Source organism: Saccharomyces eubayanus, chromosome XI (genome assembly GCF_001298625.1).
Source record: "Saccharomyces eubayanus strain FM1318 chromosome XI, whole genome shotgun sequence".
In the NCBI taxonomy this organism is placed as follows: Eukaryota; Fungi; Ascomycota; class Saccharomycetes; order Saccharomycetales; family Saccharomycetaceae; genus Saccharomyces; species Saccharomyces eubayanus.
In genome coordinates, this window is record NC_030970.1 from 211356 (window position 1) to 227693 (window position 16338).

The 16338-nt window shown below is 40.3% G+C and overlaps 7 protein-coding genes across 7 annotated transcripts; 5 read left to right on the forward strand and 2 right to left on the reverse strand.

Moving 5' to 3' along the window:
• Window positions 1-56: 56 nt before the first annotated feature.
• Window positions 57-2318, forward strand: ABF1 (DNA-binding protein ABF1; the record flags this gene model as incomplete). Its single annotated transcript, XM_018366341.1, has 1 exon — window positions 57-2318. The coding sequence occupies one exon, from the start codon at window positions 57-59 to the stop codon at window positions 2316-2318; it is 2262 nt and encodes a 753-aa protein (XP_018220933.1).
• Window positions 2319-2488: 170 nt separating this feature from the next.
• On the reverse strand, window positions 2489-3430 carry KTI12 (Kti12p; the record flags this gene model as incomplete). Its single annotated transcript, XM_018366342.1, has 1 exon — window positions 2489-3430. The coding sequence occupies one exon, from the start codon at window positions 3428-3430 to the stop codon at window positions 2489-2491; it is 942 nt and encodes a 313-aa protein (XP_018220934.1).
• A 2361-nt stretch (window positions 3431-5791) lies between these two features.
• Window positions 5792-7480, forward strand: HAP4 (transcription factor HAP4; the record flags this gene model as incomplete). Its single annotated transcript, XM_018366343.1, has 1 exon — window positions 5792-7480. The coding sequence occupies one exon, from the start codon at window positions 5792-5794 to the stop codon at window positions 7478-7480; it is 1689 nt and encodes a 562-aa protein (XP_018220935.1).
• A 502-nt stretch (window positions 7481-7982) lies between these two features.
• On the forward strand, window positions 7983-9344 carry SLD2 (Sld2p; the record flags this gene model as incomplete). The annotated part of the gene is made up of 1 exon (XM_018366344.1): window positions 7983-9344. One exon carries the CDS (start codon window positions 7983-7985, stop codon window positions 9342-9344), a length of 1362 nt encoding a protein of 453 aa, XP_018220936.1.
• Window positions 9345-9648: 304 nt separating this feature from the next.
• On the forward strand, window positions 9649-10578 carry DI49_3269 (putative short-chain dehydrogenase/reductase; the record flags this gene model as incomplete). The annotated part of the gene is made up of 1 exon (XM_018366345.1): window positions 9649-10578. The coding sequence occupies one exon, from the start codon at window positions 9649-9651 to the stop codon at window positions 10576-10578; it is 930 nt and encodes a 309-aa protein (XP_018220937.1).
• Window positions 10579-11024: 446 nt separating this feature from the next.
• Window positions 11025-12380, forward strand: AAT1 (aspartate transaminase AAT1; the record flags this gene model as incomplete). Its single annotated transcript, XM_018366346.1, has 1 exon — window positions 11025-12380. One exon carries the CDS (start codon window positions 11025-11027, stop codon window positions 12378-12380), a length of 1356 nt encoding a protein of 451 aa, XP_018220938.1.
• A 329-nt stretch (window positions 12381-12709) lies between these two features.
• SEG2 (Seg2p) lies at window positions 12710-16036 on the reverse strand (the record flags this gene model as incomplete). Its single annotated transcript, XM_018366347.1, has 1 exon — window positions 12710-16036. One exon carries the CDS (start codon window positions 16034-16036, stop codon window positions 12710-12712), a length of 3327 nt encoding a protein of 1108 aa, XP_018220939.1.
• Between the last annotated feature and the right edge of the window lie 302 nt (window positions 16037-16338).

The window sequence follows — 16338 nt, forward strand, 5'->3', positions numbered from 1 at the left end:
GTGATCCTGCTGTTTCAGGGGACCTTCCAAAACAAGACACTAGCAATTTCGCAAGGATGGACAAGCTGGTCGTGAACTACTATGAATACAAGCACCCCATAATCAATAAAGACCTGGCCATTGGGGCCCATGGCGGCAAGAAATTCCCGACGTTGGGTGCTTGGTACGACGTTATCAACGAGTACGAATTTCAAACGCGTTGTCCTATCATCCTGAAGAATTCCCACAGAAATAAACATTTTACATTTGCCTGTCATTTGAAAAACTGTCCGTTTAAAGTTTTACTAAGTTATGCTGGCAATTCTACGTCCTCGGACACTTCTTCCCCTTCCGGCAATGACAATGTAGACCCCTCCGGAGCTTCTGATCATGTTCATCACCATAGCGACAACATTAACGATGACGACAACAATAACAATAATGTCAATAACAACACTAAGGTCAGAAATGACAACAAACTCGAATTCGTTACAGACGATCTTGAGTACCATCTGGCAAACCCGCATCCAGACGATGCCGGTGACAAAATCGAGTCGAGAAACAATGGGGGCGATGGGAACAACGACGATGATGGTGATGCTAACAACATTTTCAAGCAGCAGGGCGTTAATATCAAGAATGACACCGACGAGGATTCGGTAAACAAGTCGTCTATCGACCAAAATTTGGAAAACTCTAATGATTCTACTACTGCTAACGACAACAACAACAACAGCAACAATAACAACGCTAACGATGAGGATGACGTTCACACTCAAATGACTAAGAGCTACTCCGATGTGGTGAACGATGAAGACATTAACGTTGCCATTGCGAACGCTGTTGCCAATGTAGATTCTCAATCAAATAACAAGCAAGCCGACAAAGACGACGACGCCTCCAATAACAATGATGACAATAATAATAATAATAGTACTAATGATAACAATAACAATAACAACAATAATAATAATATTAATAATAATAACAGTGTTACTAACCACGACATTTCCTCTCACTCACCTTCTTCGATACGAGAATCATCTATGAATCTCGATGTCTTCAATTCTGCTACCGACGACATTCCAGGTCCATTTGTCGTTACCAAGATCGAGCCCTATCATAGCCACCCGCTAGAAGATAACCTATCGCTGGGGAAGTTCATCTTAACGAAGATTCCTAAGATATTACAAAACGATTTGAAATTTGATCAAATACTAGAAAGCTCTTACAATAATTCCAACCACACTGTAAGTAAATTCAAAGTTTCCCATTATGTGGAAGAATCTGGCCTGCTGGACATCCTAATGCAAAGATATGGGTTGACGGCTGAAGATTTTGAGAAAAGATTATTGTCTCAAATCGCGAGACGTATAACCACATACAAGGCAAGATTTGTTCTGAAAAAGAAAAAAATGGGCGAATATAACGATCTACAACCTTCTTCGTCCTCCAATAATAACGATAACAACGATGACGAACTGTCCAGCGCAAACATGAGGAATAATTCCATTGACTATACTAAACATCAGGAAATTTCAAGTGCGGCGGCCTCGCCAAATACAATTAAGAATGAGAATAACATAAGCGACACCAAAAATGAGAATAGTAACAACAGTAACAATAACGACAATTCGAACCTATTGGAAGGCGTCTTGGATAAATCATCTAGTCATCGTTATCAGCCCAAAAAGTTGCCCAATGTTAATAAATGGAACAAACCAGATCAAATCACTCATTCCGATGTATCCCTTGTTGGACTGGATGAACCAAACGATGGCAGTAATTCAAATGTTCACCCAACCTTGGCCGAAGTGGACGCGCAAGAGGCTCGCGAAACCGCTCAATTGGCCATAGATAAGATCAATTCTTATAAAAGATCTATCGACGATAAAAATAGTGGTGGCCACAACAACTCATCAAGAAACGTTGTGGATGACAACCTGATCAACGATATGGATTCAGAAGACAACCACAAGTCTAAGAGACAACATTTGTCCGATATCACACTGGAAGAAAGAAACGAAGATGATAAATTGCCACATGAAGTGGCGGAACAATTAAGATTACTGTCGTCACATCTAAAAGAGGTGGAGAACTTGCATCAGAATAACGATGATGACGTGGACGATGTTATGGTGGATGTAGATGTCGAATCGCAATACAACAAGAACCCTACTCACCATCACCATAACCATCACAGCCAACCTCATCACGACGAAGAAGACGTTGCCGGATTAATGGGCAAACCGGATGATGATGATGGTGATGACGATGATGATGATGACGACGATGACCTTTCTGACGAAAATATCCAGCCTGAATTAAGAGGCCAATAATTTATCCGCGAGGTTCCTCTCTTTCTCTTCCCTTTCACTCACTTTCTCTATATGTTTTTCTTTCCCTTTGAAATATATATTTTATCTTATGTATGTTTTTTTGTATTATAAACAAATCTCGTTTTTTCCTTTGCTTTTTTTTTTGTTACACATCTATCTATGAATTTATCTCAATTTAAGTTCTTATTGAGATAGTCCGCGAAAAGGGCGCCTATTCTATCTTGATCTATATCTCTTAGTCTATTAAAGTTGATGAATTGTCTTTTTAATCTCTGCAATTGCGCCAAAGTGACGACATTACCGATGGGTAGATCCACGAAAAAGCATCCGTCGTCATTGATGTCCGTGACACCTTCAGAAACAATGACTCTTGTACCGTTGCTCACCCCGCCAATCGAGGTCAGACTTTTAATGTGGTTCATTATCACTTTTATTATCTTGGTGGTTTCCACATCGAGGACTTGAATGAAATTGGATTGAGATGCAGGTTTTAACACGGTTGCGGAGTTTGGTTTCTGTAGGCCTTTATTCAATGGGTCATTGTGTCCGCTGTTTTTGGCCGATTTGGAAGTTTGGAAGACTACTTTGTAGAGATCATCAATACACTCGGTTATATTGTCCTGTGGAGTGAGAATAGCGAAAAGCGGAGAATCCCAACGATTGTTTGAATTAGGTTCTTCGTATCTTTGGATCAACTGGTTCAATAATTCTGGTTCCCAGGGATTTACGTTCGAGGTATTGTTCCATTCAAATATCGTTTCTGGTGGACAAAGAGTTTGAATTACGCAGAACGTGGTGGACAAGTTTTTCACTTCACAGTGAAGTTGATACCGGAAACCCTTAATATAGTTCAAGGAATCTACTATGACTATTTTGTTCCTGGACAAGTCTCTTTTCACCGCGGAGATGATTTCCGATCTCAGTTTTCTTTCGTCTTGTGAAGTTATGTAGTCTGAATGCTTGATTCCCAGCGTCTCATCGGAATGATAAACTATGGAATATTTACTTAGTGATGGGGTTGCATCGATTTTAGATTGTAGTAGCTGCACTAGATGTTTGGCGAGCGTTGTTTTACCACTGCATGGGTATCCTGTAAAAAGCACTAGCGGCATCTCCTTCTCAACTTGAACTGTATTATTTTTTTACTTTACAAGATTTCGACATTACTTTACATAGTACTATTCAATATCCATTTATTCACCATTTCCTTTTCTTTTCTTTTTCCATCGCGATGATCACATCGAAGAAAAAGAAAAGTGAGAGAAAATTTTTTTTTTTCGCCCTTAGTATGAGGGAATGTGTTTGCACCAAAACTGTGTGAATAGCAAAGAGTGCATGCACGCCGTTTCAAGCATGTTGTGGTGTGTGTGTGTGTGATACACTATGACATAATGATTTGCAGGCTACGTTTCATTTTACACAGCTCTTATAGTAAGGCGATTATGGCTTGTTCGGTTATTTCTTTTCAGTTTGCCTTTTCACATTCGAGTTTGCCTATCCGCCCGAGTCGAGTTCTGACTTTGATTGAGATATTTTTTTTCCCAAATCAAAGGAAAACAAGAAGATGATAATTATGTAATCTGTTACCTAATACCGGGAAAACCTGCTTCATACCAAGGAATCTGGCCCTGACGTGCCTGAGAGAATATTGTTGTTTTATAAAGTAGAGTAGAGTGTGGGTATATTTAGGTATTCAACTGGAACAATCCCCCGTTTCGTTCGTACATGTCGGGCTCTTCCAGGGAAATCAAGGGGATACGAAAACGAAAACAAAGTTTTTGGATAAGGTTTAAACAACGGCAACAAAACGGCAAGGAAGAGGAACACGGAACGGAATAGACACAATTATGTAATTTATGTAGCGTAGTGTGCCGTGTGTGATTTCTTGAGCAAAAGAAGCGAGTTACGGACTTAGGTGGGCGTATGTAGTGCCTTTTTCAAATTCAACCAGAAGGGGAAGGTGGGGGGGGGAAGGAGGGAGGAGGGAAAGGGAAGTAAGTGGTAATGGCACATAGAGTGGTCCCACCCCGCGCTAGCGGGAGCGAAAAGCTTATGGTATAATTAAATATCCCCGTATTATATGTTTATATGCGGAATGGAACCCAAATCAGGACTAGAATGCCAACTGCGAAATGTTTGCCGAGGCTAAGGAACGTGGAATGGCAAAAAAAAAACGAGGGGCACGGTCGGTGCGCGGGCCAAGATTTACAGAAAGGGCTTATGAAAAGCAACAATTTTGACGCGGGCAAGTTGCCATTTACAGATTTGCTTTTGCAGTAGGCCGCTGACTATCCAGCAGTGATAACGAATGAGATCATTATTCCACAGGCAACGCAGGCAAAGACTGGCCAACATCATTCATTGAATTACTAATCTGTATTGATTCTTCCACCTTCCTGAATTGTTTACCACTGAGACTGAGACTGAGACCTTCCCGGGACCCGGAACCGCGGCGCAAAGATGGCCCAAAGCTGAAACCCGGGCCCCGGAGGTGAATCCCCTGCTAGAAAACACGGTAGCCTTCTCCGCAAATCCGGCCCTGCTCCATTTTTGTCTTGGCCAAAAAGCGAGTCGGCCCCGAGCGCACGACCGGGAACAACGGGAAACCAGGCGAAGGCCGTGTCTCGGACGAAGACCCGGGAAAAAGTGAAGGGTGCTACGGCCTTTACTTACTCTGGCGCCGCGTCCGCTACGGTACTACCCCGGCGTCTAAACAGAGACCCCCCCGGGGCAGGGGTCCGAACTTAAAAAGCCTAATCCAGAAGGAGTGAAGGAGGAGCAGGAGCAGGCCCGCTGCACGGGGTCGAAGCAGGCTGCTGCGCTGGCGAACGAGACTACGCCCGCTGGAAAGTGGAAAAAAAAACAAAATTGAAAATATTTCTTTCCTCAAGGACCCGACTGAGTTTGGTGTTGCGGATCTCTCACACGGTAAGAATCTCCCGTAGTTTTCCGCGGGCTGCTTTCAAGTGTCATTTATCGTATTATGCAGATTTTTTTTCCAAAGAGTAGATAAATTGCTATTTTTTCTCCGAGACAACTTTAAAAAATATCGAGACTAAGTTTGTTTCTGCATAAATTATATATATACGAAGGCTATTAAATAATCTCCTGCATTATTTTTCCTTGCTTAACCCCGTGTGATTAGTTTATCTCGCTTCTAGGTTTGCGCTTTTATTATTTATTTACTTATCTGTTCGTTCCCTCCTTCATCACCGTATATGCTTTCTGCAAGTTCCCTTCCACACTCAGTAGTATAATAAAACATTCATAAGAACGTTAGGAAACAAGGATTATTATTTATTTGAGCAAATCACTCACGAACTTAGAGGAATTAATATAAAAAATTGCTTCTCTTAGTTTCTTCTAAATTTATTTATTCGTTCACCACTATTTTTTATCTAGCATTTTAATGGATTGCTGATTTATTCTGTCTATTTTTTTACTAGAATAAAAAACATAAAAAAAAAACAATCATGACCGCAAAGACTTTTTTACTACAGGCATCTTCTACTCGTCCCCGCAGTAATCACTTCAAATGTGAGAGTAGTAATATTCCTTTGGCCCCTGTACCGATCGCGCCAAACACCCATCATCAAGCTTACAACGCGCAAGAGCTGGAAAACGATAACAATTCCATCGGCAACAAGAAGAAGAAGAAATCCGGTTTAGTGGTCAGAACCTCCAAGCATTGGGTTTTGCCTCCTAGGCCAAGGCCTGGTAGAAGGTCTTCTTCCCACAATACCATCGCATCTAGCAACCCTAATAGCATCAACAACCTAAATATTGCTGCCAACAGTAGGAACAATAGTAACAACAGCACCGCTTCGAGCAAGAGACAACCTTCCAAGGAAAAGAGGAAACCAAGACACGTTCAGACAATCGATGAAAAGTTAATAAATGACTCAAATTATTTGGCTTTTCTAAAATTCGATGATTTAGATAATGAAAAATTCCAGTCTTCCGCCTCTTCTATTTCATCTCCATCCTATTCTTCCCCAACTTTTTCAAGTTATAGAAATAGAAAAAAAACAGAATATATGGACGATGAAAGTTGCACCGATGTAGAAACTATTGCCGCCCACAATGGCTTGCTATCTAAAAATCACAACATAGATTCCACTTCAAACATTCATCCACCACCCTCAAAGAAATCAAAACTAAACGATTTCGACTTACTCTCTTTATCTTCCACCTCTTCATCGGCTACTCCAGTTCCGCAATTGACAAAAGATTTAAACCTAAATCTGAATTTCCACAAGACTCCTCACAAATCTTCGTTCCCTGATTCTCCTTCAGACTTTTCCCCTTCGGATTCAGTTTCCCTGATTAGAAACCATTCCTTACCCACCAATTTGCAAATAAAGGACAAAATCAATGATTTGAACGAGATTAAATTCTTCAACGATTTTGAGAAACTAGAATTCTTCAATAAGTACGCTAAAGCCAACACAAACAATGGCATGAATGAAAACAATGATCTTTGGAACTCATATTTGCAATCAGTGGAAAACCACAACAGCACGAACCATACCGAAGGGCAACAAGAAGACAATGACGACAATATGTCCTTATTGAATTTGCCCATCCCAGAAGAACCCGTTTCCTCTGAACAAGACATTAAGGCCAAAGAAAATGATGAAGACATTTGGAATTATCTACCAAGTTCAAGCACGCAGCAAGATTCGTTACAACTTTTGAACAAAAACTGTAATTCCAATAAAGAAAACTCACAAACCGATTATGAAGAGAATTTCCTGTTCATTCAAGACCAGAATGAAAACACACCAAAGCCACACCACGATGAGTTGAGTTCGGAAATCACGTTGGCTGATAGCAAGTTTTCTTACTTGCCGCCCACTTTAGAAGAATTGATGGAAGAACAAGACGGTAATAATAATAGGTCTTTCAAGAACTTCATGTTTTCTAATGATAGCGGGATGACATGTTCAAACATCGACAGCAATACCACTACAAACAACAATGATGATGACTATACAAAAGTACTAAAATCTAAAAAAATTGCTACCTCCAAGTCGAACGTGAATCTCTATGACTTAAACGAGAACAACAATGGTGCCACTGCTACTAACGAGTTCGACCAAAACAGCTTCATTGATGACCTCGATGAAGACGTTGATTTTCTAAAGGTTCAAGTTTTCTAATGTAAGCACGTTCCAATAAAACAAAATACGACAATAAAAAAAGATATTCTGCAATATAAAAATTCTTATTATGGGTAACGATAGTATTCTTCGCCAGTTTAGGTGTCCTTTTCCTTCAACAATACAAAAATAAAATCAAAAATTCACAAAAAAAAAAATAAAACTTATCTGTTTTTTAATGATGTTAATGATTTTTTTTTTTCTTCCTTTACCATACAAAAAAAAAGAACGAAAAAAAAAAATATGGGCTCTTGGTCCCATTATTTACTTTATTTATCTACTCTTTCCGGTAGTTAGTTATTTATCCACATACGTACAATTTATTCAAAACACTAAGAGCATTCTCATATTCTTTCATCGCATCTATATTATTCTTTCTTCTCATCTCCCTTCCGTTAACGCGTATTCTGAGAAACACGTCAAAAAAAATTGTCAAAAAAGTTTCAGCATTATTCAAAGCTACATAGAAGTCAAGTAAAGCAGATCGATCGTCTGGAATTCGATGTATTCGTTGGAACTGGATAAACTGAAAGTCGAGCTAAAAACATGGGAACACAAATTTATTGATACGCATAACAGAGAACCAACGAGAGATGACATCAAGGGTCTGCGCGATGTTAAACATATGTATAAGCAATATTCCATACTAAAGAAGAAAAACGGATTGCAACAACAGCGGGAACCTCTTGCTCAAGAATCTGCTAAAATGGTGGTTCATATTAAAGATCAAGACGAAATTATGGAGATAGGGCCTACACCCCAAGTTTATGGCAAGGCAATCAGTATCTTTGAAATGAACCTGTCACCTATCAAGCCTGTTTACATGACCACTGCAAATAATTTTGGTGCCGGTGACGACTCTAAAACGATATCCAATGAATCTTCCCCACAAAGGACCATTTCACAGGAATCTTCGCCGGCAAATCGAACTCTAGTATCAGAGTCAATATCGAATGTCAAGCGCCAGTTGAACTTCCAAATGTTGAAAGCACCATCTTCGCATACTCCAATTTCATCCCCATGTAAGAAAGCAGAGCCATCATTGGAAGCTGAAAAGCCCGACTCTGTATTCACGATGGCTAAACCCGTGTTAAAACCAAGCAACCCATCGAGATATTATGGCCCTAACTCGCCACTAAAATTAGAAGAAGAAAACATTCATCTAAATATTTCATTAGAATCGAACACTAGACGCCGGCTTCAAATGGCATTCCCATCTTTACAAAAAACTCCCTCCAAGGACAATCATGCAGGCGTTTCAACTTCATTCAGTCCATCTCCTTTGATTAGGAGACCCCTAACGAAATCTTTGATAGAATTGGCCAAGGAGCATCATGAAATCGTTAAAGAATTCAGCATCCTTCAAGAAGAGGATGAAGAGGATGAAGATGGTGGTAATGATAATGACGGCGATGAAGAAGGCGATGAGAACGACGACAGCCTTGAAAGCGGGTTAGTTAGACCAACGGTGGTGAAGGATATATTCCAAGAGGATGACAACGAAGATAACAAATCAAAGGAGGGCGCCTTCATTAGGAAAAGACCTAAAAGAAGAAAGATCATCAAGAGATTACAAGACGGGGATCCAGAAACTGAAAACTCTACTGTCAGGAGGGACGTTCATAAGGAGTTGATGAGACTGAAAAAAAGGAAGGTGGCAGAATTTTTGGGCTCCACCTCAGAACTACCTGACACTGAATCCGAAGATGACGATGAAGCAGCCAATAGCAGCGTGAAGCCTCAACAAAAACCTGCTGCTAAACGCAAGGGCAGAAAGAAGTACAACCTAGTGAGTAATAACTTCAGAAGGCTCAAACTACCAAAGAAAAACCGTTTCCCAAACAGGCGTTGGGGGAGAAGGTGAGCAGCATAACAGCATTTGCGTGGGGCAATCCTATTCAATCAAATAAACATTCGTAATCTTTATAGACGCATAGTAATACTTTTTTTTTGTCTTCTTCTGCCCGCAGTGATGAAGTACATAGCTAATGCGTGTTACAATGGCCGGGGATCAACAATTAGGGGAGGAAGGATCGGCAAGGGTATAAAAGCACACTAAAATCCTTCAAATATTAAAAAAGTTTGGCTGCTTACCTTGTATCATGACTATTTGCTGATAAGCTACGTGAACTGCAAAATAGGGAAATAATATTGACTACTTAAGAAAAATGTTTTGGAAAAAGGATCCAAGCGTTACTTGGGAAAGAAAAAATATCAACAACATTGACTTTAGCTATCTGAATGTAGCAATAATTGGCGGTACTGGTGGAATTGGACGCGCCATAAGTAGAGAGTTGGCGCAACGGGATGCCAAGGTTACCGTCGTCGGGCAAACGTTCAAGGACGAAGACTTGGCTGACAAGATTAAGTTTGTCAAGGCTGACTTGAGCTTAGTATCAGAATGTAAGCGTATCTCTCACAGCGATGAGATTCCTTACGAGAAGCTGACACATTTGATTTTCACTACTGGTATCATTGCCTCACGCCAAAGACAAGCTACAAGTGAGGGATTAGAGAAGGACATGGCGGTGAGTTATTTGAGTAGATATATTATATTCCATGACGTTGCCAAGCGACTAGGCACCAATAGAACGAAAAAAGATGACTTGCCAAAAGTATTCATCGCCGGGTTCCCAGGCAATGGCCAATTGGGGGACCCAGATGATTTGAACTCTGATGAGAAAAATTACAGTGCCTATGCCACACACACAAACACGGTAGCTGCCAATGAATGCTTGGTTCTCGACGCTAAGGACAGGTATACGAACATAGACACTTTTGGTTTGAACCCGGGCATAATCAAAACGAATATCCGCAGTAATCTCCTTGGCAGCAACACCTACATCGGCCGCATTGCAGAATGGATCATTAGTTGGACTTTCCAAAGTGCAGAGACGTATGCCAAAATGATCTGTACTTTGATTGTAAGCCCTGCCATTGAATCTCGCAGCGGGACAATGTTCAGTAACAAGGGAGATGCCATTTTGCCCACGCCTGGTTTGACGAAAAATGTTGTCGAGAAGTTCATGGAAAATTCAGAACTGTTGGTGGAAAAAGCTCTGCAGAATCAAAGCCCTCCCACTTCCAGTAACGAATGAATATATACGGGTAGTTTATAAGTTTATATTTCACTTCTTAAAAGCGTATGCTTGTACACGTTTTGGTGGCCCAGATGCTTTTGATGCGAAGATTTCTTTCCACAAGCTTGGCACGCCGTGTCGTGTGACCGTTGGATTCATCGCCTGCATGGCTTCCTATTGTCAGAGTAATTTTGACAGAGATGGCATCTTGGGGTCTGGGCACATTGCTCTGCACTGCTCCAATATATTTGGGATGCCGCATTTTTCATACATTTTTTACACTTCCCGCATAAGTATATAAGTTGCTCACAGATATTCGCTCTGCCTTAGTTATAAAATCGCTGATTTCCATAGTTGAAGAAAAGAGGAAAAGATTGCTGGAATTTTGAAGCGATAACATAATCCTAAGTTCGCTTTATTCTCCAATTTAAACCTTACTAGTCTTTTTCCCAAGTGAAAAAGTAATGCTAAGGACGAGACCTTTCAATTGGGGTCTTTTGAGGCCCTATTTTACATCATCACTTTGTAAGGTGCCCAGAGCACCTCCAGATAAAGTTTTGGGGCTGTCTGAACATTTCAAGAAGGACAAGAATATTCATAAAATTGATTTGACCGTAGGGATATATAAAGACGCTTGGGGCAAAGTTACTACTTTTCCCTCTGTAGCAAAAGCCCAAAAATTAATTGATTCTCATTTGGAGCTGAATAAAAATCTATCATATCTACCGATAACTGGATCTAAAGAGTTTCAAGAAAATGTTATGAATTTCCTATTCAAGGAGTCATGTCCTCAATTTGGTCCGTTCTACTTGGCACACGATCGAATCAGCTTTGTTCAAACTCTAAGTGGTACTGGTGCCCTAGCTGTAGCAGCTAAGTTTTTAGCACTGTTCATATCAAAGGATATTTGGATACCTGATCCGTCTTGGGCAAATCACAAAAACATCTTCCAAAACAACGGTTTTGAAAATATTCATCGGTACTCCTACTATAAGGACGGCCAAATAGATATTGACGGATGGATCAAGCAACTGAAGACTCTGGCACATAACCAGAAAAAAGAAAATGATAAACAGTTACATTGCATCATTCTGCATGCATGCTGTCATAACCCAACTGGCCTTGACCCAACAAAGGAACAATGGAAAGAAATCATAGACACGATATATGAACTAAAAATGGTACCTATTGTCGATATGGCTTATCAAGGTTTAGAGTCCGGTGATATGCTAAAGGACGCGTATTTGATGAGGTTGTGCCTAGATGTAGATAGATATCCAAATTGGAGTAATGGTGTTTTTCTTTGTCAATCATTTGCCAAGAACATGGGGCTTTATGGTGAAAGGGTTGGATCCTTAAGTGTTATCACACCCGCCACTGCCGATGACGAAAACTTAAATCCTTTACAACGGGGGAACTCATTGCAGCAGAACATTGATTCACAATTAAAACAGATTGTTAGAGGTATGTATTCCTCTCCACCAGGTTATGGTTCCCGTGTGGTTAACGTGGTTTTGTCAAATACCAAGTTGAAACATCAATGGTTCAAAGACGTAGAGTTTATGGCTCAGAGGTTGCATTACGTCAGAAAAGAGATGTTTGAACGTCTTCGCTGGCCAGATCTAATAAACTTTGCACAACAGCACGGTATGTTTTACTATACAAGGTTTAACCCAAGACAAGTTGAAGTTTTGAAGAATAAATTTTCCGTCTATTTAACAGGTGACGGTAGATTGTCACTTAGCGGAGTCAATGATTCAAATATTGACTACTTGTGTGAAGCTCTCGACGCTGTTTCAAAAATGAGCGAAATTGCATAATTTTACTTAGTTTTCAGCTTTCATTGTCTTATTTTTTTCACTTTTTTTTTCCACTCATTTTTATCCTACAATAATTTTATAGAATATACTAATAGTTTGTAATAAATAATTAATATTTAACGTATCCCGAACATGGTTTAGCTTACTCCGGGTGGAGACAAGAAAAAAGGGAGTTGCCACAACATAAAGCCTCTATGAATATTTGAGTTAGTTATCAAAAACTATCATAAACGATAAACTAAACGTCATTCACTAATGTTACACTAGTTATTTATTTTTCTATTCTTTACAGAGTTGTCTTATGACGTACTTTTTTTTCAACTTCTTGATTACTTTCTACCGAAAATTTTCCTAAGCTTCTTACTAAACTTATTATGACTACTGTGATGATTATGAGACTTATCTTTCTTAGCAGCATCGTCATTATATAGCTTGTGTATCTCTCCATTCTTTTCGATAACGGTTACCGGAACGCTTAAGGGTAGAGCTCCAGATACCTCAGAGTACGCTGGATTCAGACTGGTTGTTCCAGCTGGCATATTCCTATTCGATGTTTGGCTTCTGTTTCTAAATAATGAAAACCGGTRGCCCTCAGTTCCCACTTCGCTTGCATTCTCGTTATTGGTCGTCGAAGATCCTATGTATAAAGATGAATTTTGGCGGTCACTGTCCCTCTTGTTCACTGATGATTTTTCTCCATTTGCATTAAACTTATTCTTGAAGTCGCTCATTGGGTGATCTATTTTCTCTATTTCGTTCGAGGGATGAGCAGAATGGTTCATCTTTGTTTTTAGTGGAGAAGACAAGCTAAAATTCCATGATTTCCTAGAGACATGGTTCCTCTGTTCATGCCTGTCCTCCGCTTCAAAACTTCCTGCTCTCATAACCGGAGAATTCTTCGTCACAAGTGGCCCTCTTAAAGACATACTTTTGAATCCCAGATTATCCTTCATAGGTCTTTCTTTTTCGAAACTAGACTTCTTGGTTAGAGGTTCTTTGGGGTAAAGAATACTGTTATGTTCATCGATGTTCGAGGGGGGCTGGTTGGCTATTTTATTTGAATTTTTGATTGTTGGAGAAACGGTCGAATGAGTTTTAGAAGCTTCTTTTGAAACAGGAGCTGCAGAAGTTGAAGTAGTTACCCACGACTTTGTGGTGCGGTAAGATGGGGATAAAGGTGGATTAGAAGATGACTCGGGTATCTTTTGGGAAAGAGGAGCCTCGCTGGAACCACCACGTAAAGTCCTAAAGCCCAAATGGTTAGGGTTTTTCCTTTTATCTTCCAAACGTCTTGGTGACATCGCAGGAATTTCCCTTAAAACAGGCTGATTGGGTGGGCTATGTTTCTGTTCCAAGTCATGAGTTGGCGGATTCTGGCCGTTAATTTTGATATTGGAGGTTGTCGTGTGTGCTATATGAACGTTACTATTTGGAGGTGTGCCTATTGAGTATACGGAGGAAGATGTACTCAATGGAGTAGCTAGTGTTTTCTTCAGAGCGGATTTGAATGCTGGCTGTGGTAAGTCCTTCCAGATACTAGGAAAAATCCTTGTGGTTTCAGTAGAGGACCTTGAGTTCCCGTTTTGTGAATCCAACTCAAGAGTTCCTGAACTCATGCTGGGGGGATAACTATTATCATTACGTAAGTATTTGGCCATGTTCGCTTCGGATTGGTTGACCTCTACAGCATCATAACTTTGTCCAATGTTCTTGTCGATTTCCACTTCATTCAGGTGCTGCAACGGATACTTTAAGTGAGGAACATTAGTTATTGTTTGCTTTACCTGAATGGGTTCGTGAACTATTACGTCATAAGAATCATGAAATTCTTCGTCGTCGTCATCGTCATCATCATCGTCGTCATTTCCGTGCTCGTCTTCAATAACATCACTCTCATTCTCCGCTATGATGCTACGGATCTTAGAAGTGTCAAAAGATGTTTCAAAGCTCTCTGGGTCAGCATCATTCAAATGTAAGTCTTCCTGACCAAAATCTTTTTTGTTTTCGTCTGAAAAAAAATCGTTGCCTGGGCCTGAAATGTGGTTCTTTGTATTGCCAAAATCCTCGCCTTGTGGAAATTTCAGTTCGGTTTGATTTGTGTCGATCTCGGACTCCACACTTGTCTTTGCGGTGGCACGCAGGTCAATTGTAGATCCCTCTATGTAGTTATAATCAGATAATTGGCTTCCAGCGGGACTATCAGAATCTAAATCAACTTCAGATTCACTGGTTGAATTAACATGTAAGGCAGATTTGTCAAACGATCCAGGGAGAATAGGGTTTGCCAGGGTTTTGTCGACAGTTTCAAGTAGTGAATGATTACTCTCGTCAATAACTTCATCTTTATTTTGAGTATTCGGTGGCTCATTTTGTGCATCTTTTGAAGGTGATTTTTCGGACCCAGATTCAGTTACAGTTAGCAGTTGAACATCGACCAGTTCAGTTTTGGTTTTGGTTTCCTTTTCCTTACGAAGCTGCTCTTGTCTTTTCAGCTCTATTAGCTTCAGTTCTTCTGCTTCAAGGTCGGCATTTTCCTTGGCTATACTCAGTTCCCTTTCCAATATCTCTACTCTCCGTTCTTCATTTAGTTTAACTGTTTGTAATTCTAGGATTAGCTTCTGTTCTCGTTCTTCTTCGTTTGATTTCGCCATTTCGATATTTGATATTTTTGCTTCTAGAGCATGAACATCTTCAAGTAGTTTTTCGATCTGTTCTTTCTTCCCACGTCCACTTAGAGTGCTAGAACTTTTATCAGCCTCATGGTGACCAAGTGCATTTGACTCAATGAAAGAGTCGTCGTCAGATATAATCATGGGCTTGAACTCAAATGGGTCATCGCGATCCTCTTTCAGTTCCTGTTCCGTTTCTTCATTCATGGTTATTTGAATTAGTGGAATACTATCGTTATGGTTTTGCTTTGATGACTTGGCATGCATTTTAGGTGGCGCTTTGATTGAACGATGAGATTTTGATTTGAGTTCTCGTTCAGGTTTTCTCTCTTGTGGCCCCACTGTTTTAGTGGTTTTCTTCCTGTGCATTAGATTCATGTTGGGGTTTCCAGTAGGTAATGAATATGTTCTACTAGCTGGATTACGTGAATGTGAGTTCAAGCTAAATCTTGGGGATTCTTCTCGCACGGGAACTTCCACGGCAACTAGTCCCCTGGGACCTGGTATATACTTCTTGGTTGTCCCTATTATGCTACTTGAGTTCCTAAGCGATGCGGTCCTAGGATTACTGTTTCTATCGTTCGTAATTGGAACGTTCAAAATCCTTGTCGATTCATGACCTCCGAACTCCCGGAAGGCGGTTTCTGCATCCTCATGAATCCTGTGTTGTTTTCTCATGTTCGAATTGTTGGCGGTGGTACAATGTTTCCTATTGGGCAAACTCGAGGTACGCCTAGAGAACTGATTTGTGTTCGCACACATTGAAGGTGCTTTTGAACTGGTCTTATGATCCGAAGTCAATGTATATCTTTTAATTCCTGCAATTGACGTTGTTCGAGAAATGAAGTTTTGGTTATATTGAGGTATTTTGCTTTTATCAACAGTTCTTCCGTTATTGCTGAGCGCATTACCAATTGCGGCAGCCGCTGCTAGGGCGTCTGGACTGTTTTCTTGGGCCGTCCTCCTATCGCCCATGCGTCTGCTCATTTTATTAGCTCTTGGTTTTCTTGTCTCTATTTACTTGTTTTCGGTTGTTGAGGTTAACAAACGCTATACACCCCTATTAAATGTTCAATTGAAACGAAGAAATCTGTGAGCGCTAAAATATCGATTTTTGCTTTTTAGTTTGGAATTTGTTCTGCAACAGTACCACTATCCCTAAACCCTTTTTTCGGTGGTTGCCTATTGCTCGTTCACTTGCACTTATTTTTCCTCGAATATTACCAAAAGTCGATGAGGATAATCATCGGATCCACTTCTGCGGGTAAAAAAGCCAACCAAAACTAGTA